The sequence below is a fragment of the Anthonomus grandis genome, chromosome 1 (genome assembly GCF_022605725.1).
Source record: "Anthonomus grandis grandis chromosome 1, icAntGran1.3, whole genome shotgun sequence".
Taxonomy (NCBI): domain Eukaryota; kingdom Metazoa; phylum Arthropoda; class Insecta; order Coleoptera; family Curculionidae; genus Anthonomus; species Anthonomus grandis.
This window is the reverse complement of record NC_065546.1, coordinates 55,037,832-55,064,091: the sequence shown is the minus strand read 5'-3', so window position 1 is coordinate 55,064,091 and position 26,260 is coordinate 55,037,832. Positions and strand designations below refer to the sequence as shown.

General features: G+C 31.4%; 1 protein-coding gene across 1 annotated transcript in view; it reads left to right on the top strand.

The window, feature by feature from the left end:
- The window catches only part of LOC126745673 (pre-mRNA-processing-splicing factor 8), a 95,485-nt gene that overhangs the window by 35,333 nt on the left and 33,892 nt on the right, over positions 1-26,260 (top strand). The window contains exons 11-16 of the mRNA XM_050453635.1: positions 1,467-1,757; positions 1,821-2,013; positions 14,154-14,378; positions 14,440-14,641; positions 14,699-14,845; positions 20,415-20,792. Of these exons, the coding sequence (XP_050309592.1) occupies positions 1,467-1,757; positions 1,821-2,013; positions 14,154-14,378; positions 14,440-14,641; positions 14,699-14,845; positions 20,415-20,792 (1,436 nt within the window). The remainder of the gene's footprint in view (positions 1-1,466; positions 1,758-1,820; positions 2,014-14,153; positions 14,379-14,439; positions 14,642-14,698; positions 14,846-20,414; positions 20,793-26,260) is intronic.

Sequence of the window (26,260 nt, the reverse complement as noted above, 5' to 3'; positions counted from 1 at the left end):
GGATTATTTTCCGCACCCCTTGGTCTTCTCACAAATACTCTACCATCACTACCAATGCGATTTATTTTTGTCTCATCAGGCCATAATACTTTTTTCCACTCTTTTATGGTCCAATTAATGGTCCAATTAATTAATAGTCCTTAGCGAATTTTAATCTAGCCTGGCGATTTTTCCTCTTTAGCAGTGGTTTCTTGCGAGATACTCGTCCAAATAAGTTGGCCTCATTAGGTCGTCGTCTTATAGTTCGTGATGATATCGCGATAGCTGGAGAAAGTTCTTCTTTAATCTGGTTGGAGGTTAAAAATGGATTCATTTTAGCCATTCGAACAATAGTTTTATCAGTTCGTTGGCTGTTTTTTTTAGATCTTCTCTTGCGTGGACTATTTTCGTACGTTTTATGTTCTTTTATGTGTTTGAGTGCATAGAAAACCATTTTTTTTTGAACATTTTACGTGGTCAGCTATTTTACTATAAGTCCAACCTCTTTCCCTTAGCGTAAAAATTATTTTACGCATTGACGGATCACAATTTTTTTTTCTACCCATTTTAAACTGTGGAAGACACAAAGACAAGGCTTGTAGATACAAAAAACACAAATTGTTACCAGTACCAAAGGTTTGAAATGAACTATACGCGCGTTTATTTTCGTCGTTTCTAAGTTGATGGCCAACTGTGTTATCTATAAATTTTGTTTATATTCTGCATTCCTTACAAATTTCTTAGTGTAATGTCTATAAATAAATTATATATTGCTGTTGTGATGAACAATCAAAATTTTACAACAAGTTGGTTTTAATTTATTTTAAAGAACTGAAACATTGAATAAAGTATTTTTTTTTTAATCGTTTCTAATTAGTTGGCCACCACTGTATAAGGGATTAAAAAATCAATTTTTTGGGAAAAAATGTTTTTTTTTGTTAAAACATCACATAATGTCAATAATTCAAAAACCAAAAAGTTTGACATCTGAAAATTTGTACACGTATTCCTTATTTAAATTTATTAGAGATCTTTTTCAGCGCCTTTTTTTTGGAAAATATACAGGGGATTAAAAAAATATATGTTTTATTTTTTGGGAACAGGTGGAACAGGAACAATTTTATCAAAAAAAAAAAAACAAAATTCCCTTACATCAAGAACCGGAAGACTTTAAAATGTTTACTTGTATTGTTCATTCAAAATTTTGTATTATTTAAAAAAAAAATTATAAAAAAAAGATGATTATCTTTAAATATAAACAAAACCTAACCTATTTACCATTAATTTTTATGCTTAACATTGATACATTCAATACCAGAGATTTTATGTACTACTTTGGCGATACAAATAGAGTTTCACAAAACTGTAAAATACAGTCAAATGTTTTACATACGCATACAATGAAGTTATCGAAAAATTAACAGTAAATATGTTCTCACTATTCACCACGACATACCACTTTAATTTCTCAAATTTCATCTCATAAGGACGGACCGTACATATCCCCTGAAGAAGCGGTAGCCATCTACACCACCACCGTCCATTGGCTGGAGTCGAGACGGTTCGCCCCGATCCCGTTCCCCCCCTTATCCTACAAACACGACACGAAACTGCTCATTTTGGCCCTGGAACGATTGAAAGAGGCGTACAGCGTCAAATCCAGACTAAACCAGAGCCAACGGGAAGAACTGGGACTGATCGAGCAGGCTTACGATAATCCCCACGAGGCTCTTTCCAGGATCAAGCGTCACTTGTTGACCCAGAGGGCTTTTAAAGAGGTTTAAAAAAAAAAACAAAAGCATTTAGATGAATAAAAATTGCTCAAAATGTTTGTTTTTCAGGTTGGTATTGAGTTTATGGACCTGTACAGCCACCTTATCCCGGTGTACGATGTAGAACCTTTGGAAAAAATTACGGATGCTTATTTGGATCAGTATTTGTGGTATGAGGCGGATAAAAGGAGGCTGTTTCCGCCATGGATTAAACCGGCTGATACTGAGCCGCCGCCCTTACTAGTTTACAAATGGTGTCAAGGTAAGGCGCAACATATTTACCGGAAAATTAAAGACTTTTAGTTTTTATACAAAATACAATCATACCGTGCAGAAGTATAGGTACATTATCGAAAAACTCGATTTTTTGTGTTTGCGTTAATTTATTGTATTCAACAGCATTTTAGTATTAAATATTGCATATAAACTAGAACGTTGACTATTTTGTCATGTTTTATCTTCATTATTTCCAAATTTTGTATGACAATATTTAAAAATACCGAAAAATTCATAAGTTGAATTAGATTTCTTTTATCAATGTGTCCACATGGTGCTTTCCATGATTGCATCATAAATTTTTAGTTGCAAATTGTCCCAAGCCACTTTCAAATTGAAATGGCACTGGCAATAATAATAATTTGTCTTTATTCATTCATAGATTGATAACATAAGACATAATTCTAACATTGGCGACGTTCATGTACATTACATGCTCTTCGACGCAACCATCTTATGTATTTAAATATACAACTAACTACTTAATATTACATTTACCTATTGTTATGCTAAATTGATGCAAATACTAAAATAAACAAGCAAATAAAGGTAGCTATAAATACAGGCTATAGAGAATCTTCTACAAGAACACATGTATATAAGATCAAGAGTAATGGCAATAGTCTGAAACAATTTAAGTTCTTACCAGGTCTTAAGTGATAATGCATGATTTCGACATTTCCCCTTAATATTCAAATCCAAAAGACATTGCAAATGCATTTGCGCAACATTTTTAGTACTTACGAAAATCAAAGATAAGAGTCCACATTTCAGTGGCAGCACCTTTAAATTTTCGTTAATTACTGAAAAAAATGTCATCAATGGCATAAAAAAACTTAAAAAAAAAAAACAACTGGTCCCGACAATGTACCGGCCTACATAAACAAAGGTGTGGCTGAGTTTATTGCTTCACCTCTAAAAATACAGTATATTTTTATATACTATATATTTTTTTAATCTTGCCATAAAAAATAACAAATAATCCAGAAGCACTAAAAACTGCAGAAATACCGGTATTTTTTAAGAGTGACAGTAAAAATGACACTAACAATTATAGACCAATTAGTTTAATTAATGTTTTAGCTATAATTTTTGAAAGCATTTTAGTTGATGATTTATATAGTTTCTTAGAACCCAAAATTACAAACTTTTGACATGGATTTATCAGAAGCCATACATATTGATTGTATTGAAGGGGTTCAGGAAAGATTTTTGTGATACCTATATGTATTAAAAAAATAACACATATCCCTTGAAAGTTTCATATAAATCTATATTAATATATCCTTATTACATCCTAAATAATATAAATACAAAGAATGTTAATTAATTATGTAAATTTTACTGTGCCAAAGATTAATTTAAAAATCCCAAATAATTACAAATTATTTAGTGTAGATCCAAATAGTATATCTCCTTTTAATAGAATGATGGTAGTAACTAATGAAACTCTCTGTGAGGGTCAAACAGATCTTTTTAACATTAGTCTCATATATTTAAAGGCTTTGCTATAACTTCTCTATTGTGTTAGCGTTGATTGAATATTTGGGAAGATACGCAATCCTGTGTTAAAAAGTGTACCCAGTCGACTATCGGATTGCCGTTCAGTTTCGTGCACCGTGTGGTGCTGCCGCGAAGCGTCAAATCTAGGAACGATTTATCTTAGCTGCGTGGACTTGGCTTTTGGCTTCTTTGAGTCAGGTTTTCAATGACGCTGGAATCTCCGGTTACGGGGCCGTGTTGGATATTTTTTTAAGATATGGGATGATGCTGCCAACCATGTTTTTATTTTTTTTTTTGAACATACAGCATGGTGTCATTTATGTGGTGGTCAAGTGATAAGTGATATACTTAAGGGTGGAGGCATATTGATTTCTTAAAAGTTAAATTTTAAAAACAAATAATTACTTACCAAAATATGTTTTTGAGACAAAAATTAATACAAAAATATATATAAAAAGCTATTTTTACAAAATTACCAACAAAGTTTAATACAAGTTATAATTCCAACAAACATTATGTTTCCTCCATTTTGTGTTCAAGAGGGTCAAGTTTTTAAATAAAAAGCCCGTTGCACTTAATTAACTAAAAACTAATATACAAAAAATATGTGGAACAAATTTTAAGATATAAGTAGGTTTCACGTAAATATTATAAAGAATAATTGAAATAATTCATCAGACTTAATACCGATGGTAATATAACTTCTTGATCAATAATTTTTTGTAAAAAGTAACCCATTTTGTCATGTGATTCAATATCTGAAAAATTGTGCCGCGTAGTGAGATCTGTAAAGTAAGGGGTTGTGAGTGAGGATGTTAATAGAAATAGAAAATAGGCCACATTTTAAGTTTTAAGCGACACAGGAAAATTCTCAATTACCAGTTGTTACATACTTAAAACTATAAAAAGATACCTAGTAATAAAAAAAGAAACATTTTGTTTAAAGACCCCGCATCACGGTTATACAGGACGTCAATAGAGGTGGTATAATTAGAGGAAAGTTAAGCAATATAGTGTCCTTTTATAATAAAATCTAAATATTTCCTAAATTTTGCAAAAAACTGAAATTTGGCAAAATCATTTTATTTTTTTTTCTGGCGTTATTTCAAGATATATGACAAAAGTATTTATTACATAAATAAGTTATTGTGACCACTTCTTCTGGCCTATACGATGACACCTTTAAATTTAAAATACGACGTTCTGTCTTTAAAGAGCCATCATCAACTTGTTTTGTTTTTCTTTGTCGGCGCTATATTGACCATTTGTAACGACGCGGGAATCTTTGGGCGCCCGGCCGTTTTGTTATTTTTTTAAGACAAGGGCGATGATGATAACAGCCCTTTTATTTATTTTGTTATTGCCGATATTTAAATGCGCTGTGATCTCGCATAAATAACTAGATAAATGTGGTGGTCAAGTAATGTATTGGAAGGTGCTATCTCTTACAACTTAAATTTTATGAACAAATAATTACTTACCAAAATCCTTTTTTGAGACAAAAATAAATAAATAAAAACAAACCAAAAATTCAATAAGCTTTTATTTATTAATTAGAAAATTAACAAAAATATTAAATAAAGGTGATGATATAGGTAGGTTTCACGTAAATATAAAGAGTAAATTCAATAATTAAATATTTTATATCTATATACGGTACTATAGTTTTTTAGAGTCAATAATTTTTTGCAAAAAGTAGCCCGTAATGTGATTTTTGACAATACGGGTGTGTGAAACCAGCCAATATCTCAAAAACTGTGTAGGGTAGTGAGATCTGTGAAGTACACTTTTTTTGGACAAAAATATTGAAAAATAGATACCTGAATAATAAAGAATAGATAACTGAAATTAATATAAAAATAAAATCGCAAAATTTAAAAGGTTTTGAATAAGGGTGTAACAACACTATAAAATATAGAAAATAGTCCACATTTTAATTTGCATAACAGGTAAACACTTAATTACTAATTCTTAAAACTAGAAAAAGTTAATAAGAAAAAAAACAAATATTTTGTTTAACAGTATGAAGGGTCTCATCGCGATTATACAGGAGGTCCAAAGTAAGGATGAGCAGTAAATGGTTTAAGGAGGCGAAAGTTGCGCAATATAAATGCAATGATTGAATAAATGCAATCTAAAAATTGGAAAAATGCCAAATACTTCCTAATATTCAGGAAAAAGGTGAAATTTGGCAAAATGGTTTTTTATTTTTTCTGGCGTTATTTGAAAATATAAAATAAAATCATTTATACATTGTTGTAAACACTTTCTCTCATTTACAAGTTAACACCTTTAACTTTTAAATACGACGTTCCTTCTTTAGAGAGTCATAATCAACTTTTTTTCTTCTTGTCGACGCCATGTTGGCCACTTCCAGTTTTGAATAACCCTTTTACTTTTTTAACGAGGTAATTTCTAGTGAGTAGTTGGAATCATCCCTATTAAATATTATATACCTCTCTCTCTTTTAAATACAATTTCGAATTTCAAAAAATTCAAAACATACTTTATTCATGAATACATGGTACCTACTTGTTGACATGGTACTTCTATGATATAAAATAGGCACATTAATCGACATATTACTAACACATAATTTAAAAACAATACACAATAGTGTGTTCAACATACTAGTATAAACACAAAATGTATTTTCAATTTCAAAGCTAGACGACTTAAAAATTTTTTAGAGTAACATCACAAATTCTAACCTTTACATCATTACTAAAAACTAATTATATACTATTGGCCTAGTCCTAATTATCTTTAAAAAATTCTAATGCTATAAAAATACTTGCTTTTAAGAAGTTTCGTTAAGGACTTTTTAAAGCGAGGAGAACTTCTAGGGACTTTTATGACATTTGGAAAATGATTAAAAATTTGTATGCTCAAGTAAATAAGAGAATTCCTAGTTCACTTTTCGGGATGGGCATTGCATTATTGTATTCTTTTCTGATATTATAATGTTTTAAGGAGCCATTATTTTGAAGATACAATTTATATTTTTTATATATTAGGCAAGCAGACTCAACAATAAACAAGCAACACAAGGAAAGTATCTTTAAATAGGGGTCTGCATGTCCTGTGGAGATTTATGACACTTATATTTAATGGCTCGTTTCCATACTGATTCCATACTGTAGGTATTTTTGTATGAAAGTAAGTTCCAACTTTCAACAACAAAAAAATAGACCGTTTTTGCAGATATCAATCTCAGTTCATTTAAAACCACTCTAACAGCATAACATCGTCTAGCCAGTTTTTGCCTTCTGACATATCTCCATAAAACTTAGGTTTATGATCGATAATAATTCCAAGAATCTGTTAAAATTATTCACTTCCAATTCTTTGTTGTGAATCATGAACAGCTCTGAACATAAAAACTTAACAATTTAGTCTTATCTATGTTTAAAGACAACAAATTAGCATCAAACCACTGTTTAATCATTAATAAATCTTTAGAAATTGTTCTTGTTAATGTGCTTTTATTATTGTCTGCCCATAAGATAGTGGTGTCATCTGCAAAAATAGTGAAGAATCCTCTTATCTGGAGAGACGCCAGGTCATTTATATACAATAGAAATAAAATAGGACCGAGAAACGAACCCTGCTTACTACACAAAGTTCAGACAAACTGCCATTTGGCCAAACAAACTTTTTTCTGTCTAACAAAACAAAATTTTAACCATTCTAGAGCAACTCCCCTAAACTCATATCTAGAAAGCTTACCTAGCAGTATTCCATGGTTGACACAGTCAAAGTCTTTAGAGAAGTCGCAGAATACCGCTGCAGCAAAGTGACCTTCTTCAAGCTCAAATATAATCTCTCCAGGAATGAAAACATTACTCGACATTCATTTAATATGTTATTTTTTTTAATTAGGAAAGCTACCATTCGTACTATTATAACCAGTTTTTCAATAACTTTAAAGGCTTTTTAGGCTTTATTTTTATCTTTTTCATGAATGAATTTCATCATGAAAACAATTATTGAAAATACTTAAAACACTAAAGACCATAAACATAATATATTGATTTAAAATTTTCTTAAAGTAAAAAAAAGAAAAAGAGAAAATGGCTCTCATAGACATGAAGAGACAATATCTCTAAGAGTTCGGATTGATTTTTGTAGAAAAAATAGATTTTAAAAGGAAAGAGATTTTTTTTAAAGATTTTCTAATAAGATTTTGAGATTCCCATTTTAGGTTGTTATAAATCAAAGTCTTAATTAATAAATGCAAAAATTTATCAATATGCTGTGGACATAGGTTTGGTTTATTTATATTTATTTTATCTAGTTATATTTTATAATAATTGACTTGCATATATTATTATTTACTTTTAGAGTATGATAAAGTTCATTAAAGGATTTTATTGTGTTTTAACATAAATTTGAAAAATTCTCTGATGGGTTTATTAGAGAAGATACATTATTTGATCTAACAAAGCTTTTATTAATTAAAAATATTTCTATCTTAAAAAACTGAGAACATTGTTTTTACATTTTCTTACATTATTGCACCCACGATAAGCACACTGATTAATTTTGCCTAAAGGAGCCATTGTCTTACAAACTAAACACATTTACATATATCTATCTATTTGTGATTATGATATCCAAGAAAATTTTAATTTAACTACGAAATTTCAATACGGCAAACACGAACCTGTGCAAAAACTCTCCCACATGACTCAGGGATGATCGGCCGATTACTAATGAGAAGCGACGGACGAAATTATTTTCGCGCATACTGGAGAGAATCGCCATCTATTTTTCACGCATATTTGCGGTCACGCTTTAGCCCATAAGGTTGCGTATCTTCCCAAATATTCAATCAACGGTGTTAGGTTTCTTCTTTTTTTTGTTACCTAGTTGTAGTTTTTGTTAAATAGTAACTTTGCATGTTGTTATGGTAGATGGCGTGTCAAGAGTAAAGTAGTGTCGAACTAGCTCTCCAAAGTTTCTACGAAATATACAAAAATTTGTTGTTTAAGGAGTTCAATGTTCAATGTGTGAAAGTTCCAATAAGCTTTAAGTGTGAGTTAGATTGCTTGTGAAGTTTTGGTCGAGTTTTCCAGTAATTGATGATTATTTGTTTTGCCGAATTGGCGCCATAACATGGGCTTGTCAAGCACGGATTTGAGAGAAATTAAGTCTACCATAGTAGGTACCTTTAATGAGAAATTTCTAGAAGAAATTATAGACAAGGTAGCCGTTGGGGTCGAGAAGAAGTTTGAGGAACGGCTACGTGCCCAGGGAGAGAAGATAGAAGCCCTGGAAAGCTTTTCTAAAGAGTTTAAAGAAGAAAATCTTACCCTGCGCGGATTCATTGAGGGGCAAGAATAAGCAGTGCGTAATATGAATGTGCGCATTCAAGGAATAGCGGTCAAAACTGGCGAAAATTTTAGAGCCAAAGTTATTAGTTTATTTACTAAGAAAATGAAGGTATATATTCAAGACATTGATATTAAAAAATTTCACCGCGTGCCTGATAAAACCACGAGCAACAGACCTCCTGCAGTTTTAGTGCGGTTTACGACGGACGGACGCAGTAAGAATATCGGTGATGAAAAACAAAAAAAATTAAAAAAATTCCGGGATTTTGATTAAGGAGGATCTGACAAAAATGATGCATCTGTTGTTATTTAGTCGTGCAGTGCGGGAGTTTTCGTTTAAAAATGCGTGGGTGGTAAGTGGACATGTATATGTTAATAACAATGCTGTGCATCGCATTTCGCAGGAATCGAATACAGACAAAATAAACACGGCGGTTTAATTATTCCATTGTTATTTGTTAGAATGACATTATCTATCAATATCTGTGAGTAGTTTAAACATTTTTTTAAAAATTAGTACCTATATAAACTCAATTATTTATTTTTCTTCGCCATGGCGACATTTTGGACTTTATTAACTGATACTTGGTGTTCAGAAGTTTTTAATTTTGTAGTAATTTTTTTTGGCTTTCTTATACAAAGTTTGGATTATTTTTTAATTTCTGATGAGTCTCGAAGTACAATGAAGAGCGATAAGACATGTACATACTTTAATTTTCTATTGCTGTTTTATTATTTATGTATAATTAAGATGGGTTTAACGTCATTTATTGGCATTTTTAAGGGTATATTTTGTTGGCTATATATATATTTATATTTGCTTCTTTGCTGTTTAAATTTACTCTTTATTACGTAATACTACTTTCGATTTGATTTATTCTACACTATGGTTGGTACACTAAGACAGAACGCTATTTCACTTTACATGGTCATTTAAATGTGCGCTCTCTTTTTACCAATTTAAATTAGTGGCTGAACTGAATAATTTTGATATTTTGCTTTTATCTGAAACTTGGCTTAATCAAGATAATAATTCCGAGCATTTTAATACACCTAATTACCGGTTAATTAGGAGAGATCGAGTTGGTGTTGTGAAAACTAATTTTACTCTGAAAATGGTAGCTTTCGATTTTGAATTTAATGCAGCTTGAATATTTAATATTTAAAATAAAAACTATGCTTTTGTGTTTTCTATAAACCGCCAAAATTTAATTTGAATCTTTTTTAATTTCCGATTTTGATAATATTTTTTCACACCTTTATCCCACCGGCGATGAAATTTTTTATTTGGGAGATTTTAGCATAAATTTTCTTAATCTGCAAAACCCATTGGTACCCTTATTTGAAAACTATAATTTTGAGCAGATTTAAGAAAATTTGAAAAAAAAAACATTTTTTCTTTGAAAATTTTATACAATAATAGGCACATATTAAGTAAATCCCTTAAACAAAGCTTATGTGAAACTCTTGTGTTCTATCTAATTTTACATACTGTGGCTACGTTTATGGTTTTTCTTTGGGTTTGGAGAGCACGAATCGCATACGGAAGGTGCAGAATGCTTGCTTGAGGTTTATTTGTGGTTTTCACAAGTTTGATCATATTTCACCCCTTATATCAGGACCTTGGGTGGTTAAAGATGAATGATCGTAGAATTTTGCACTTTTCTTGTTTCTTATTAAAGATGCTAAATAATCCGTTTTCTCCCAATTCAATAAAAGAGCGCTTAGTATTTCGAAATACCATTCACAATGTTAATATTAGAAATGTAAAAAAGGTAACTATGCCGCTGCATACCACTGCAATTTTCCGGCGATCCTGTTCATATAACGCTATAAAGCAATACAATTCAATACCGGAATATTATCTTACTCTAAGCCCTAAAAATTTTAAGAGGAAGTACAAGACTTACTTATTTAATCAAAGCAACCAAATTTAATAATATTAAGATTTCTTTAACCTTAAGATTATTGGATTATTTGCATATTTTTTCCTTATCTAATAATTAATGTTTTTAATATATTTTTTGTGTAATAAAATAATCAATGAACTAATAGTGTAGTAATTTAGCTAAAATTAATATATTTCTTATTTTAGTTTAGCTAAAAGATGTATCTAAAATATTATTATAGTGTTTATGTCTGGTTCAGTTGAGTAGCTTTAAGCTAGACTTGCGCCAGACTTAAACTGCATTAACACAAAAATGAGGTATTGTATGAGCATTTATTCATTATGTAGATTTTTGTTTTAATAAAAGTCATTATTTATTTATTTATGCTGTCCCACTTAAGATCGATACAAACCACAGGTGGAGAATAAATAGTGTCCTAAAGGTAGTTTACTCTTGAATCGAACCCTCTATTAAAACGTACATCTATGAGGTATCGCATTTCTTATCCTGGGCAAAATGTGCGCCGTATAACCAAAAAAGAAAAAGATCGCTCAACAAACAACTTATATTGGCTTGTATGCATCTTAAGTGGGGCACCCTGTATGTTTGAAATTACAGCGCAAAAATGATTTAAAAAGTTACTTAAGTGAAAGATTTCAATATGTTGCATTTTTCTATATGATATAGGGCAATGTTTTTCACATATTACCTACGCTTTATATGCAGATGATCTTAAAATCTCAAAAACTATTAATTCGGCTGCTGATGGACTAATGTAATTGTATTTTGTTTTCTAAGAAGCCTGCTTTTCTGCAAGCTAAGTATGATCTTTGCCTAAACAATGTTAAGCTTAAATATTTGGATTATATTAAAGATCTTGGGGTGACATTGGATCCTAAGCTTTTGTTCGAAAAACATCTTGAAAATATTGTACAAAAGGCTTTTAAGAATCTTGGATTCGTTTTTCGAACAACAAAAGGATTTGGCAACGTAAATTCCTTAACAATTTTATTTAATAGTATAGTAAAACCTGCAGTGGAATATGCCACAACAGTTTGGAATCCAATGTACGCCAAATATATTAACCGGCTAGAAAGTGTGCATTCGTAAATTTGTTAATTATAGATTTAACAGAAGACGGCATTTCATTAGTTATGATGATAATTTAAAATTTTATAATATGCAATCGTTGGAGGTCCGGAGAAGGAATTTTGATTTAATATTTATATACAAGACTCTAAACAATATCATTCATTCTTTATCTGTTTTAGAAAAACTCAATTTTAACATCAATCCCTACATCATTCGAAATAGACAAACTTTTGTAGTATTTAGTAATATAGTAGGTATTTTTCCAATTACTTATCAAATTTTCTAATTATTAGATGTACCCGTATGTATAATAGTTTAGAGTTAAAGCATCCTAATAGTAATTAAATCGTGCTTTCTTATTATTGGATAGCATCTTCGGGAGACGATAAAAACTTAGAGTTGGTTCATAGGAGGAGATAGGATAATCCAGACGGCGCACAGTGGAACGCCTATATGGAGATATCGGGCCGTGATATTATTTTATGTGATATTTGTACTTACAGTGATGATTTCACTAAAAACAAGTTTTTATTTATCTTTACTATGCTTCTGATGCTTTTAGCTTTTTTCTGGATGCTTTTTTAAAAAATGTATGACGAAATGGTTTTTTCGCAACAGCTTATATGCTATTTTGGAAATTTTCGAACATGTTTTGTATTTGACGCTCACTTGGAGAATTAAATTTTTTTCTTGCGTTAACGGAATTACCACCTAATAATAAAATAACTTGAATACAAATTCATAATAATTACATATTCAAGCATAATACAATACCTATATTCTGATTTAACGAAAGCTCAAAAGGCTGGTCTAACCATTCCTTATTTTGATTAATAAAGCGTGACTCGACTCACAGCATTTGGTCCACTTCGAATATAATTTTGCACAAAATTTTTTAATTTTTTTTCTACTCCAAATTTTAAATTATCAGTATTAGCTAGCTCTTTTACTTTGTTAACGGCTCTTCCATCATTTTTAAAACTTATTTTGGCATCTTTCAGTATCAGATATAAGTCACGATTTGTTTTAATGAAATCCATATTAAGTATCCTAAATAAAAATAGCACTTAATATAATATAAATATAATTATTAACAATGGCTGAGCAACGAAAAACACTTAATTCGACTCTACTCAGTAATATTATAAATAACATTAAATTTTGAAAGCATTAAAACTCTAGTTAGCAACGCGAATACCTTTGTGCTAATCAACTGTCAAAAAATAACGCTTTGAGCATATATACTGAGATTTTGTTTATTCCATGGCACGTTTGTAGCAGATAAATGTAACATTTTCGTAATTACTGTACTACATCAATTATATTGATATTAATGGTAGAGCGAATCCTGGCGAATCTTAAATGTTCTAGCTTCCAAGACTTTGACCTGTGTATTTTTTTAGAAATTTTACATACAGAGAGCACACTTAAAAAATATCGAAATTCGTAATAGCTTACCCTTAAAGAAAAAACTTGCTGTATTACGATACGAATACCCCAAAGTTTCAATACGATAATAATAATAGGTGATTGCTATGAATTTCAATGCAAGTTAAATGGTAAAAAAATAAACATAATTTTATTCTGTATGTCTCTGATTTTATATTAAGCCGTTCCACTGTGCGGCGTAACTAGCACCGAAATAGACGTAATATTTACAAAAATGCAAGGGTACTAAAAAGAGTCCTCACTAAGGGCAAGAAATATATATCCAAACCTACCGACCATCAAAGACAACTAACGTTAAATAAGGATGAGATCATCAAGATCATGGAAGGGTTTTATCAGAGAGCTGTACAGAGAAGAGAACTAAAACGAAGATATTAGGATCGACACAGTAGAAAATATAGGTGCAAAGGACATTCCAGAAATAAACACTCTTTGAGTTTTAATCTTCTACCGAAGATGCTAACATCGTTAGCGAAACACGTGTCGAGAGTAAAAATAAAGAGTTGATTAGTGGTAAAACTTTCTCGTAATTTAAGGATCATACCAAAGGTTCCAACCATAGGACTGACAAACTAGTGGTAGTTTTTGTTAAATAGTAACTTTGCATGTAGTTACTGTTATAATATGGTGTTTGTAAAGTATTCAATAAATACATAAACGATCGTAAAATAATTGAGTGCAATAAAAAATGATCACATACCAAAAAAAATATTTTCGATAGTGTCCTTATACTTTTGCACGGTACTGTATAAAACTAAAAAATAATGCGAACTATAAAATATAGGTTACATTTGACTTATTGTAAGACACATTTAGTATTAATTTCTCAATTGAATTAAGTCTGTGCTCTTTTTCAGGCATTAACAACCTACAAGACGTCTGGGACGTAAACGAAGGCGAGTGCAACGTCTTACTAGAATCGAAATTTGAAAAACTATACGAAAAGATCGATTTGACGCTGCTTAACAGATTGTTAAGGTTAATCGTGGACCACAATATCGCCGATTATATGACGGCCAAGAACAACGTGGTGATCAATTACAAAGATATGAATCATACGAACAGTTATGGGATCATTAGAGGTCGGTCCTCATAGGTGAATTTAATCCTGGATTAATAGAGAAATGGCTGTTTTTTTTTTAGGTTTACAATTCGCCTCATTCATCACCCAGTATTACGGTCTCGTATTGGACTTGTTGATACTAGGTTTGCAGCGCGCAAGCGAAATGGCCGGCCCCCCGCAGATGCCCAACGATTTTCTCACGTTTCAAGACGTTCAGACCGAAAGTTGCCATCCGATTCGGCTGTATTGTCGTTACGTGGATAGAATCCACATGTTCTTCAGGTATGTCTAGTCTTGCATTTTTTTAAATTTAAATAGATTAATTGGGTTGTTTAACAGATTTTCGGCGGAAGAAGCAAAAGACCTCATCCAAAGATACTTGACGGAACATCCGGACCCGAACAACGAAAATATCGTCGGTTATAATAACAAAAAGTGTTGGCCGAGAGACGCCAGAATGAGATTGATGAAGCACGATGTCAATTTGTAAGTTCGGCCCTGTAAAATATTTTTTTTGTGATCGTGCATGTCTCGGGTATAATTATATTTAAGATTGCATATTTTTTTTTTGCCTTGAAATGCTAACGAACTATTCATGTATATTTGATTTGCATACAGAATAATGAAGAATTACTAAAAAACGTTTGTCCAAGATAAGGATGAACTGCATGAGGATCTCGGAAACGGTAGGAGATACGAGGTCGGTTAAATTAGAGAAAACTTGCGCAATTCTAATTTAAAATTCCGAATACTTCCGGAAATATCCGGAAAAAAAACGAAATTTGGCAAAATAGTTTTTAATTTTTTACCAGCTCTATTTAAAAAGATACCAAAAAACCGAAAGCACTTTTTTATTGCCACACTTTGTGTTTTACAATTTGATCTATAAATAGTTTAAATCCGACGTTTTGTCTCTGAGTTATTATCATCAACTTTAATTTTTTATCTGGACCGAAAAAAAACTACACCCTCTGTATGAAAACCTATTTAATGACAATTACAACGAGGTATGGCATATAATATTTAAAAAAGTTTTATGGTCAAAAAGTCACTTTTTATGAAAATTTGTATTTTGTGTCCTAGTAAACCATGAAGGAGCATTTAAAAAGCATTTAGCGCTTACTCATATTAAAAAAGAGCAAGGATTAACTAACTTACTAAAGCATTTTGACATTTGCTCTCAGCTTTTACTATAACAATAATTTAAGGCTAATAAGAACCATACATATAAGTTACCTCTTATTAATATGACTTATTTATATTAATACAGAATTGGCCAGTATGCCCTGTGCGAGTAGGTACTGGAAAAACAATTTCTACTCATTGCAATGAGATAAAAAGTGTTTTCTCAGTTAATTTGTTTTTGTTATTTAGTGATTTACAGTATTGTGCATAAATATAGCAACGAGCGATGTTTTCAAAAATATTATTTGCTCCTTTATTTCGCGGGTGCATGGGAAAAAAGTTGTATGTCAAAAATAGTGAATTTGAGTAATTCGCACTTGAAGTGTTATTTTGGGCTGTGACTAAAATTTGAAACATATATTTTTTTTTTGCTTAGAATCAAGTAGAATAAAAGGAGCATTTTTATTGTAAAGTAAATAAACTTTTCTAGTGTTTGGTATAAAATAGTATTTACATTTTTTTGACTTACAACATTTAGATTTAGATTAGATAAAATTATTTAGAAGAGCGACTAGACAGCCTTCCACTTGGAATAATTAGTGTTGGTTTTGAGAGTGAAGAGGAACTTCAAGTATTAGTGACCGAAGCTATTGAAATTTAATAGGCTTTCATACAGAAAGTGTAGTTTTTTTCGGTCCATATAAATAATAAAAGTTGATGATGAAATTCAGAGGATTTAAACTATTTATATATCAAATTGTTAAGCACAAAAAGTGGCAATGAAAAAGTGCTTTCGGTTTTTTGGTATCTGTTAAACTAAAGTTGGTAAAAAATAAAAACCCTTTTGCCAAATTTTTTTTTCCGGAAGTATTCGGAATTTTAAAATGGCTGAAACTGTATTTAATTAGGGATCGACATGCGCAACTTTTCTCTAATTTAACCGATCTCGTACCTCCTACCTTTTCCGAGATCCCCATGCTTATCTTGGATACCCTGTATATCCCATATTCATTACCACCTTTTTAACCCACATCCATCATCAGGAATTCTTTTATATTATTGTGAAAAAATTATTACGTTATTTTGAGTGGTTTAAGTTATATTCAAAAACATCCGCGAATGATGTTTCCATTTAAGCCTCAAATTTGGTGGCTCTTGGGCCTTGGACGAAATTGCCTTAACAAGAGTTTTTACGATACAAGGAACCTTCTTTTATCGTTTTATTCGGTTAGAAATAATCTTTCTTTAGACAAAACTCTTTCAAGAATATTCTTACTAATTCATGAAAATGTTCTCAAATTAAGCAAATATTTAGTAGGAAAATTAGGAACGAAAATTATCCCAACCAAAATATCCTAAACCTAAAAAATCCCTAACTACCCAAAGTCTTACCCCCATAATCACGTTTTTACCCTCAAATTTATCCGCAGGAATGCCTTTATATTTGTGTGTAAAAATATTTTGAGGGGTCTCTGACTTATATTCAAAAACGTGGACTTTGGTTGACAAAAATGCCTATAATTCATAGAGTTTTTAAGATACAAGAAACGTTCTGATTTGAATTTATTGGATAAGAGATGCTCTTTCTTTCAATAAATAATCAACCCTTTTAATAATATTCGTATTCATTTATAAAAAAATTCTCCTAAGTAAATATTTACTAGGAAAATATGCCAGGTAGTGCCGTTTAGTACTCTTTCCAAATTCTTTTATTATTATTTTTATAATTTAATTCTATAATGCAGTTCCCTTTTCCCCTTTTATCATGAGCGCAAAAATAATAATGATAATAATAATAAATATTTTTTATTTGCATAGAAGAAACAAAAAAAAATACAAGTTTACAAAATCTAGTAATAAATTTACGCAAATAAAAGGCCTACAAATTCAGAATTCTGCCATGGCAGATTCTGGTCTTTAACATTGTGGCCCCACACTTCATTAAAAAAAATGGTAATGTCAGTAACGCTCATTAACAGTAACGCTTAACTAACAACTGATTAAATACAGCTTTTTCTTTAATTATATACCTAATAAACCTACATATAAAAGTTCTAAATTCTAAATTTGACAGTTTAACATCAAGCAAAACAATACACATTGCAAATAGCCAAAAAACAGATTAAATTTTTTGTCAAATAACAAAAAATAGAAAAATTATTACAGACAATAAATAAATAAATGAAATGATCCCAATACCAAAAATTGTAATAAATTACTCAAGAAAACAACCATTTAAAAAGTTAAAAAAGAAGAACTTAAATTATATACCCTGCTGATTCATTAGATGTACAATCATCCTATTACGAAAAGTATTACAAGAAATTGATAATCGGTCCGGATCCAAATTTAAAGAATTTATTTCATAAGCAAAATTGTAAGAAAATGATCGTTCAAATAACTGTGTTTTATGTCTGGGAATGAGAATAGTATTTCTTCTTAAATTTAAATGGTGTACATCATTTCTGAAAGTTATTTTTTGATAGGGCGGACTACGATATATTAAAATTTTATAAAAAAATGTTAAAGAATGAGCAATTCTTCGATTTTGCATATTAAGCCATCCAAGTTCGTGAAGTTTATGGGAAATGCGGTTTCTCCTGCGAATGCCAAATATTAGTCGAATGCAAGAGTTTTGGAGCTTTTGCAGCCTACCCCTATCCTCATAATGAAGACACCAGCCGTACACTACATCACAGTAATTACATTGTGAAAGGACCAACGAATCACATAAAAGCTTCTTAATATCTTTACTTAAATAGTGTCTATGCAAATAAATTAATTTTAAAGCAAGATATGCCTTTTTAAGAATATTAGACACGTGATGTTTAAAACGAATATTATTATCTACTATAAGGCCCAAACTCTTACATTTGTCAACAACTGGAATTCTTTCGTCCCCCAATTTAATGTTTATACCGTTCAAAATATTATTTACATTAGTTCGATTACCTATGAATATTATAAATGGCTTCGAAGGATTTTATTTTAATAAATGCTTTGAAGAAACATCACAAATAGCTTGTAAATCCTGATTAATTTTAAACTCAGCCATTTTAAAATCTTTTGGTAAAAATGAATAATGTAACTGCGTGTCGTCTGCGTAAAAATGATGGGCACAATGCTTTAATTGAAGATAAAATCTAGACGTGTAAATGATAAAAAACAAGGGTCCTAAAATACTACCCTGAGGCACACCACTTTCAACTTCCAAAGGATCAGATATTTCGTTATCTATTTTAACACGTTCAATCCGATTATTTAAATAAGAGACAATTAAATTAATAGCAGCATCAGAAAAACCAATATAATGAAACAAAGACTTTAAAATTGAGTGGCTAACGAAATCAAAAGCTTTAGTATAATCCAACAACACCAGAGCAGAAATCTTACCATCATCCCTAGCCCGAATTACGTCATCAATAACGTCCGCCATAGCCGAAGTACAACTATAATTTGTTCTAAATCCAGATTGCTTAGATGGTAAAATATCATTATTATTAAGAAAACTACGAATTTGAGAGTCTAGAATGCGTTCGAGAATTTTTGAAAACGTTGGTAAAATACTGATAGACCTAAATTGACTAAAATCCCTTGGATTATGCACTTTCGGCAATGGCAACACAAAGGCTTCTTTCCAGCATTTGGGAAAGTACTTTTTATTAATACACTCGTTAACAATATGTAAAATAAAGGGTATAATAAAAGGACAGCATAGTTGAATTAACGTAATATTAAGATTATCCACCCCGAATGCTTTAGACTTAATACGTAATATAATTGCAGAAATAGTATTATAATCAGTGGGATGAAAAGAAAACTTATTTAAGGTTGGTAATGCATTCTGATCATAAAAATTAATTAACTCATCACAGTTATCAATATTTGTCATTCTTGTACTATCTATAAAATATGAATTAAAATTGTTGGTATTTACAAAAGATTTAGCAATTTGCTTCTGCTTTGATGGCAATATTTTTCTTAGTTCACGCCACTTGTCCTTGTATGTACAATTCTCAAATTTATCACTTTAAAAAGTCCTTTTTTCCGCTCTAATCGCTGTTGTTGTATAGTTTCTAAGCTGTTTGTAATAATTCCATTTAGCTGGCAGTTTAGTTGTTTCAAAATCCTTTAATGCCTTATTTCTTAATTTTTGCAATAGTTTAATATTATATGTCAGCCACGGAGAATCTTTTTTTTTCGAACAACTATAGTTCTAATAGGAGCATGCTTGTCGAACAATTTGAGTAAGTTATTGTTTAAAAAATGTATCTTATCATCTATGGATTCGAATTCATATATTAAATGAAATGGAACAGCCTCCAAATCCTCTTGAAAGTTGTTTAGGTTTATATCTTTTAAGGATCTATAAGATACAATGTGCGGTTGTACAATAGACTCCGTGACATTAAATTCACAAAAAACGCCAAAATGGTCAGAAAATGTAGAGCTTATTATGCCAGATTTCAAAATGCCACCATGATTTGTAAAAATAAGATCTATAATTGAACTAGTGTTGTTGGTCAAACGAGTAGTTGCTCGGTTATAAGCTGCTTAAAATCGAAAGTTTCACACAAAGAAATAAGCTTAGTTGCATGACTGTAATTTAATTTAGATATATCAATGTTAAAATCACCTAGACACGTTATATTATTAAAATTTGAAAAAATGTCAATTAGTGTTTCCTCTAATCGTCCCTGTCCTTGGTTTTCTTTGCTAATACAAAGTGTTTTAATAAAAGAAACTTTTGGATACTCACAAATTCGTAATATCGTAATATAATCACGCTTTTATCCTCAAATCCATCTTCAGGACCTCGTCTATCTATATTCAATAAAAAAAACTACTTTTCCTCAAGACCTAATCCATAAAACGACAACCAATTCACACAACGTTTTCACACCTTATAACGCTTCTTTTCGCCTTAAAGGGGCCGAGCCGTATTCTGGGACATCAAAAACCGCCTGCCCCGCTCAGTAACCACCATCCAATGGGAGAACAGTTTCGTCAGCGTCTACTCGAAAGACAACCCGAACCTGTTGTTCAACATGAGCGGATTCGAGTGCCGCATTTTACCGAAATGCCGTACCCAACACGAGGAGTTCACCCATAGGGACGGCGTGTGGAATTTACAGCACGAGGGCAGCAAAGAGAGAACCGCCCAGTGTTTCTTGAGGGTCGACGACGAGTCGATGAGCCGATTCCATAACAGGGTGAGGCAGATCTTGATGGCGTCCGGCTCCACCACGTTCACGAAGATCGTTAATAAGTGGAATACCGCCCTTATCGGACTTATGACTTATTTTAGGTATGTAAGAGATTTTTTTTAGTTGTATTCTGTTGAAGTTTCAATCTATATCCTCGGTATTTACTGATTTAGGCCCGGTTGTACAAGCAGTGGTTTCACTTAAGTTCTACTAAACTGCAGTTTTTCGTTTAACGTAGTTCAGAGGTTCGTGTGTTGTTCCAGTACAAGTTTAGTTAAACTTGTATTTAAAGTTTGCAATAGCCACATAAAAAAGAAAAGAGTATGCCACAAAAATATTTTCCTAAAAATATATTTTGTATTAGTTGCATTGTTATAATATGTTGTATTAGTTGTCAAATGTTATATTATTTAAATGCACTAGTTAACCCCTTAAAGTTTAAATACAAATGTTCTGAAGCCAATAATTGACCTCCTTAAAATTTACATAGGTTTTCCTATGTTCCGCTCGGCGACGCACCACCCGGTATGTAAAATATAACATTTTAGAAATATGACCCCAAAAAACTTTTGCATTTAACTGTTTTGTAATCTCTGACAGGCTCCGAGAATAGGCATAGGCCCATAATGAGCAGTAGACATCCTGTATAACGACGCTTGCCTTTGCCGCAGGTACTTACCTTAGATTTGTTTGATGTTTCAATAAAATAGTGCCTAATGTATTTATTAATGTATAGTATGATGTATAACGTGATTATTGTTATTTCACATTATTGGTTAACTCTATTGCAGCTGCAAGTTCTTCATTGATGCTTGGAGGATTCGCATCTTCCATAGATAAATATGAAGAACCACTGCAGCCATAACAATAGCCTCCACTTTTTCCCGTTGTAGTCTTATTCCTAAAGAAAGTATAGGGAATCTTCTTTTTAAACTTCCAAAGCATCTCTCTATGGGGGGATTCCTTGTTTAGATTTGAGACTCATTAACATGTTCGGCTCGAGTTTGAGGGTTTAATTAGAGGTTAAACGACTTACCTGTAAGGAAGTTCAATCCTCAATTATACGAGATGGCCCCGTCCGAAAAGATCACCCTGTAGTATATGCTTCTCTCAGCTTGGCCGGCGTAATGTTTATAGAAAGATTAAAAACTGCTGATGTATTAATGACTCTTTGGGTGTCGCCCGACTGAACCCTCATTATGTTTCGATTGTTGTCAGATCGAGGAATTTTGGGATTTAGCGGCAGGCGGGTGGTGATCTTTTCGGACGGGGCCATCTCGTATAATTGAGGATTGAACTTCCTTACAGGTAAGTCGTTTAACCTCTAATTATACTTCGATGGCCCCGTCCTCAAGATCACCCTGTAGATGTTTAGAGATGGTACCTCGATCTGAGTTTAAAATGACATGTTTTGAATGTATAGAAAAAAGTAAAAGAAGTTTTTTTTTTAATTCACTTCAATACGTATGCAAAAATTACCTGACAGTTAATTTTATCGACAATTGTCAGATATTACTTATAGAACGTAACTAAAACATATATGTTAACTACGTACTTTAACTTTTTAATATAAAACTAAATAAGATAAAAATAATAAACCTTACATTCTACATAATTACAAATAATCCCAATTTTATTTATTTGGTACCTTAACTAGTAAAGCTTTTGCAAATTCTGATTTTGGTAGAATAGGTCTATTGTAGAATTTATTAAAAGTGTTGGATTTTTCACTCCACCCAGCTGTTCGTCTGATTCGACTGATGAGTTTCAAGACTTATGAAATAAATTGTGTCAACACCAGCAAGTGTAAGACCTTTTTTAATCCACTTGGAAATGGTTTGGCTTGTAACCGGATGATAAGGTTTTTTAATTGTTAACAGTAATAAATCATGATAGATAGATAGAGATCTATTTCTGATAGATTCTGTGATGATTATATAATGCTTTCATGTCGTTGCTTTGCATAAGCCTGGTTTGTTATTAAAAATGGGGGAGTATAATTATTGGTTGACACTTTTTTGAAGAGGATGTTTTTATTAAATCTGTTATAATGACTTCTACTCTATCATCAAAATAATAAAAGTTAGATAATTTTATTTTTGATAAAGTTTGAGCTCTTTGGCTTGAGGTCAATGCCAATAAAACTATTAGTTTATAGGTTAAAAGTTCTAACGACAAGAAATCTAGGGGCATTAATGAATTTAAATACTCCAAAACAGGATATGTATCCCATGTTTCGTTGTACCTTGGAAAAACTGGTTTTCGACGAAAAACGCCTTTCATGAACCTAGTTACTGATTTGTGATCTATGGTTTCCAGCAGAGTATTTATTGCGGATCTGTGTTGGTTTAGTGTATTATAAGTGCCTCCCTTTTCCAATTCGTTATTTAAAAAATTAATGATTTTATTTGGATCTGCAGTGAAGATATCCGAACCCTGGCAATAGTCCCACCATTTTTTATAGGTCACATTATATTGTTTCAAGGTGTTATCTGCTAATGATGCTATTAAAACATTTATAGCTTTTTTTAGAGAGAAAGGGGGAAAGGCATAGAAAAATGTTTTTGACCAGTCCAGTGTAAATGCGTCAATTGCCAAACTCTCAGGATCGGGGTGCCAAGAAACAAAGTTTTTTTTATTTCTTGTTTTGATATGAGGGAAAAAGGTCAATTTGTGGATTTCCTAAAACAGTTTTTATTTTTAAAAATGCGGAATTACTTAAGGCATATTCGGTGTCCATGTTTTTTTGTCGTGACGCTAAATCTGCTGTAACATTGAATTTGGTGTTTATGTAAGAAGCGAAAATAAAAATATTCCTTAGCTCACACCATTCCCAAATTTGCTGAGATATCGAATTAAGAGCAGGAAATTTTATGCCGCCCATGCGATTTATATATGATACCGCGGTTACGTTTTCTATTCTCATTAAAATATTAAGATTTTGTTTGTGCTTGCAAAAAAAGATTTTAAACCATTAAAAGCAGCTAAAAGTTCCAGATAATTTATGTGAAATTTAGCTTCTGAGCCAGACCAGAACCCTTTTGCTATTTTGTCCTTATACACCGCACCCCCTCCTGATTTACTGGCATCTGTATGAATACAGAAATTATAATCTTTTACTTTTAAAGACATTTCCCCTTTTTTAATATTTTTAAGCCACCAAGAAAAATCCTTTTTAAGATGGGAAGCTATTTCTATTTTAGCTTCATAATCCTCACGGCATATTTTTAATGCCTTAAATTTTTCTCTTTCATAACTCTTGATGTGAGCCCAACTATAAGGAATTGCCGGGCATATAGACACTAAGGTCCCTATGACCCTCACAAATTGTCTTATTTTAATTTTGGATTTATTTTGGAAACCATTTAATTTCTCGACAATTTTCCCCGATTTATCTGGTGGTACTGACATTGTCACATTTTTGCTATTAAAGGTAAAACCTAAATATGTCATGCATTGTTTCGGTTCTAGATCACTTTTTTCTTGGTTTATAATAAAACCGTTGATTGAATATTTGGGAAGATACGCAACCTTATGGGCTAAAGCGTGACCGCAAATATGCGTGAAAAATAGATGGCGATTCTCTCCAGTATGCGCGAAAATAATTTCGTCCGTCGCTTCTCATTAGTAATCGGCCGATCATCCGAGTCGTGTGGGAGAGTTTTTGCACAGGTTCGTGTTTGCCGTATTGCAATTTGGTAGTTGTTAAAAAATTTTCTTGGATATCATAATCACAAATAGATAGATATATGTAAATGTGTTTAGTTTGTGAGACGATGGCTCCTTTAGGCAAAATTAATCAGTGTGCGTATATTAATTAAGACTTTGATTTATAACAACCTAATATGGGAATCTCAAAATCTTATTAGAAAATCTTTAAAAAAATCTAATTATAAACCTCACAGAAAATTATCTATTTTATCTACAAAAATCAATCCGAACTCTTAAAAATACTGTCTCTTCATGTCTATGAGAGCCATTTTCTCTTTTTCTTTTTTTTACTTTAAGAAAATTTTAAATCAATATATTATGTTTATGGTCTTTAGTGTTTTAAGTATTTTCAATAATTGTTTTCATGATGAAATTCATTCATGAAAAAGATAAAAATAAAGCCTAAAAAGCCTTTAAAGTTATTGAGAAACTGGTTATAGTACGAATGGTAGCTTTCCTAATAAAAAAAATAACATATTAAATGAATGTCGAGTAATGTTTTCATTCCTGGAGAGATTATATTTGAGCTTGAAGAAGGTCACTTTGCTGCAGCGGTATTCTGCGACTTCTCTAAAGACTTTGACTGTGTCAACCATGGAAATTGCTCGATAAGCTTTCTAGATATGGGTTTAGGGGAGTTGCTCTAGAATGGTTAAAATTTTGTTTTGTTAGACAGAAAAAAGTTTGTTTGGCCAAATGGCAGTTTGTCTGAACTTTGTGTAGTAAGCAGGGTTCGTTTCTCGGTCCTATTTTATTTCTATTGTATATAAATGACCTGGCGTTTCTCCAGATAAGAGGATTCTTCACTATTTTTGCAGATGACACCACTATCTTATGGGCAGACAATAATAAAAGCACATTAACAAAAACAATTTCTACAGATTTATTAATGATTAAACAGTGATTTGATGCTAATTTGTTGTCTTTAAACATAGATAAGACTAAATTGTTAAGTTTTTATGTTCAGAGCAGTTCATGATTCACAAGAAAGAATTGGAAGTGAATAATTTTAACAGATTTCTTCGAATTGTTATCGATCATAAACGTAAGTTTTATGGAGATATGTCAGGAGGCAAAAACTGGCTAGACGATGTTATGCTGTTAGAGTGGTTTTAAATAAACTGAGATTGATATCTGCAAAAACGATCTATTTTTTTTTGTCGAAAGTTGGAACTTACTTTCATACAAAAATACCTACAGTATAGAATAACATTTTGGAGTTGCATTAGTAAACGGCTTTTTGACTCGATGTTTGTTTTTAAAAAACGAGCCATTAAATATATGTGTCATAAATCTCCACAGGGCATGCAGACCCCTATTTAAAGATACTTTCCTTGTGTTGCTTGTTTATTGTTGAGTCTGCTTGCCTAATATATAAAAAATATAAATTGTATCTTCAAAATAATGGCTCCTTAAAACGTTATAATATCAGAAAAGAATACAATATTCCAATGCCCATCCCGAAAAGTGAACTAAGAATTCTCTTATTTACTTGAGCATAAAATTTTTTAATCATTTTCCAAATGTCATAAAAGTCTCTAGAAGTTCTCCTCGCTTTAAAAAGTTCTTAACGAAACTTCTTAAAAGCAAGTATTTTTATAGCATTAGAATTTTTTTAAGATAGTTAGGAACAGGCCAATCGTATATAATTAGTTTTTAGTAAAGATGTAAAGGTTAGAATTTGTGATGTTACTCTAAGAAATTTTTAAGTCGTCTTGCTTTGAAATTGAAAATACATTTTGTGTTTATACTAGTATGTTGAACCCACTATTGTGTATTGTTTTTAAATTATGTGTTAGTAATATATCGATTAATGTGCCTATTTTATATCATAGAAGTACCATGTCAACAAGTAGGT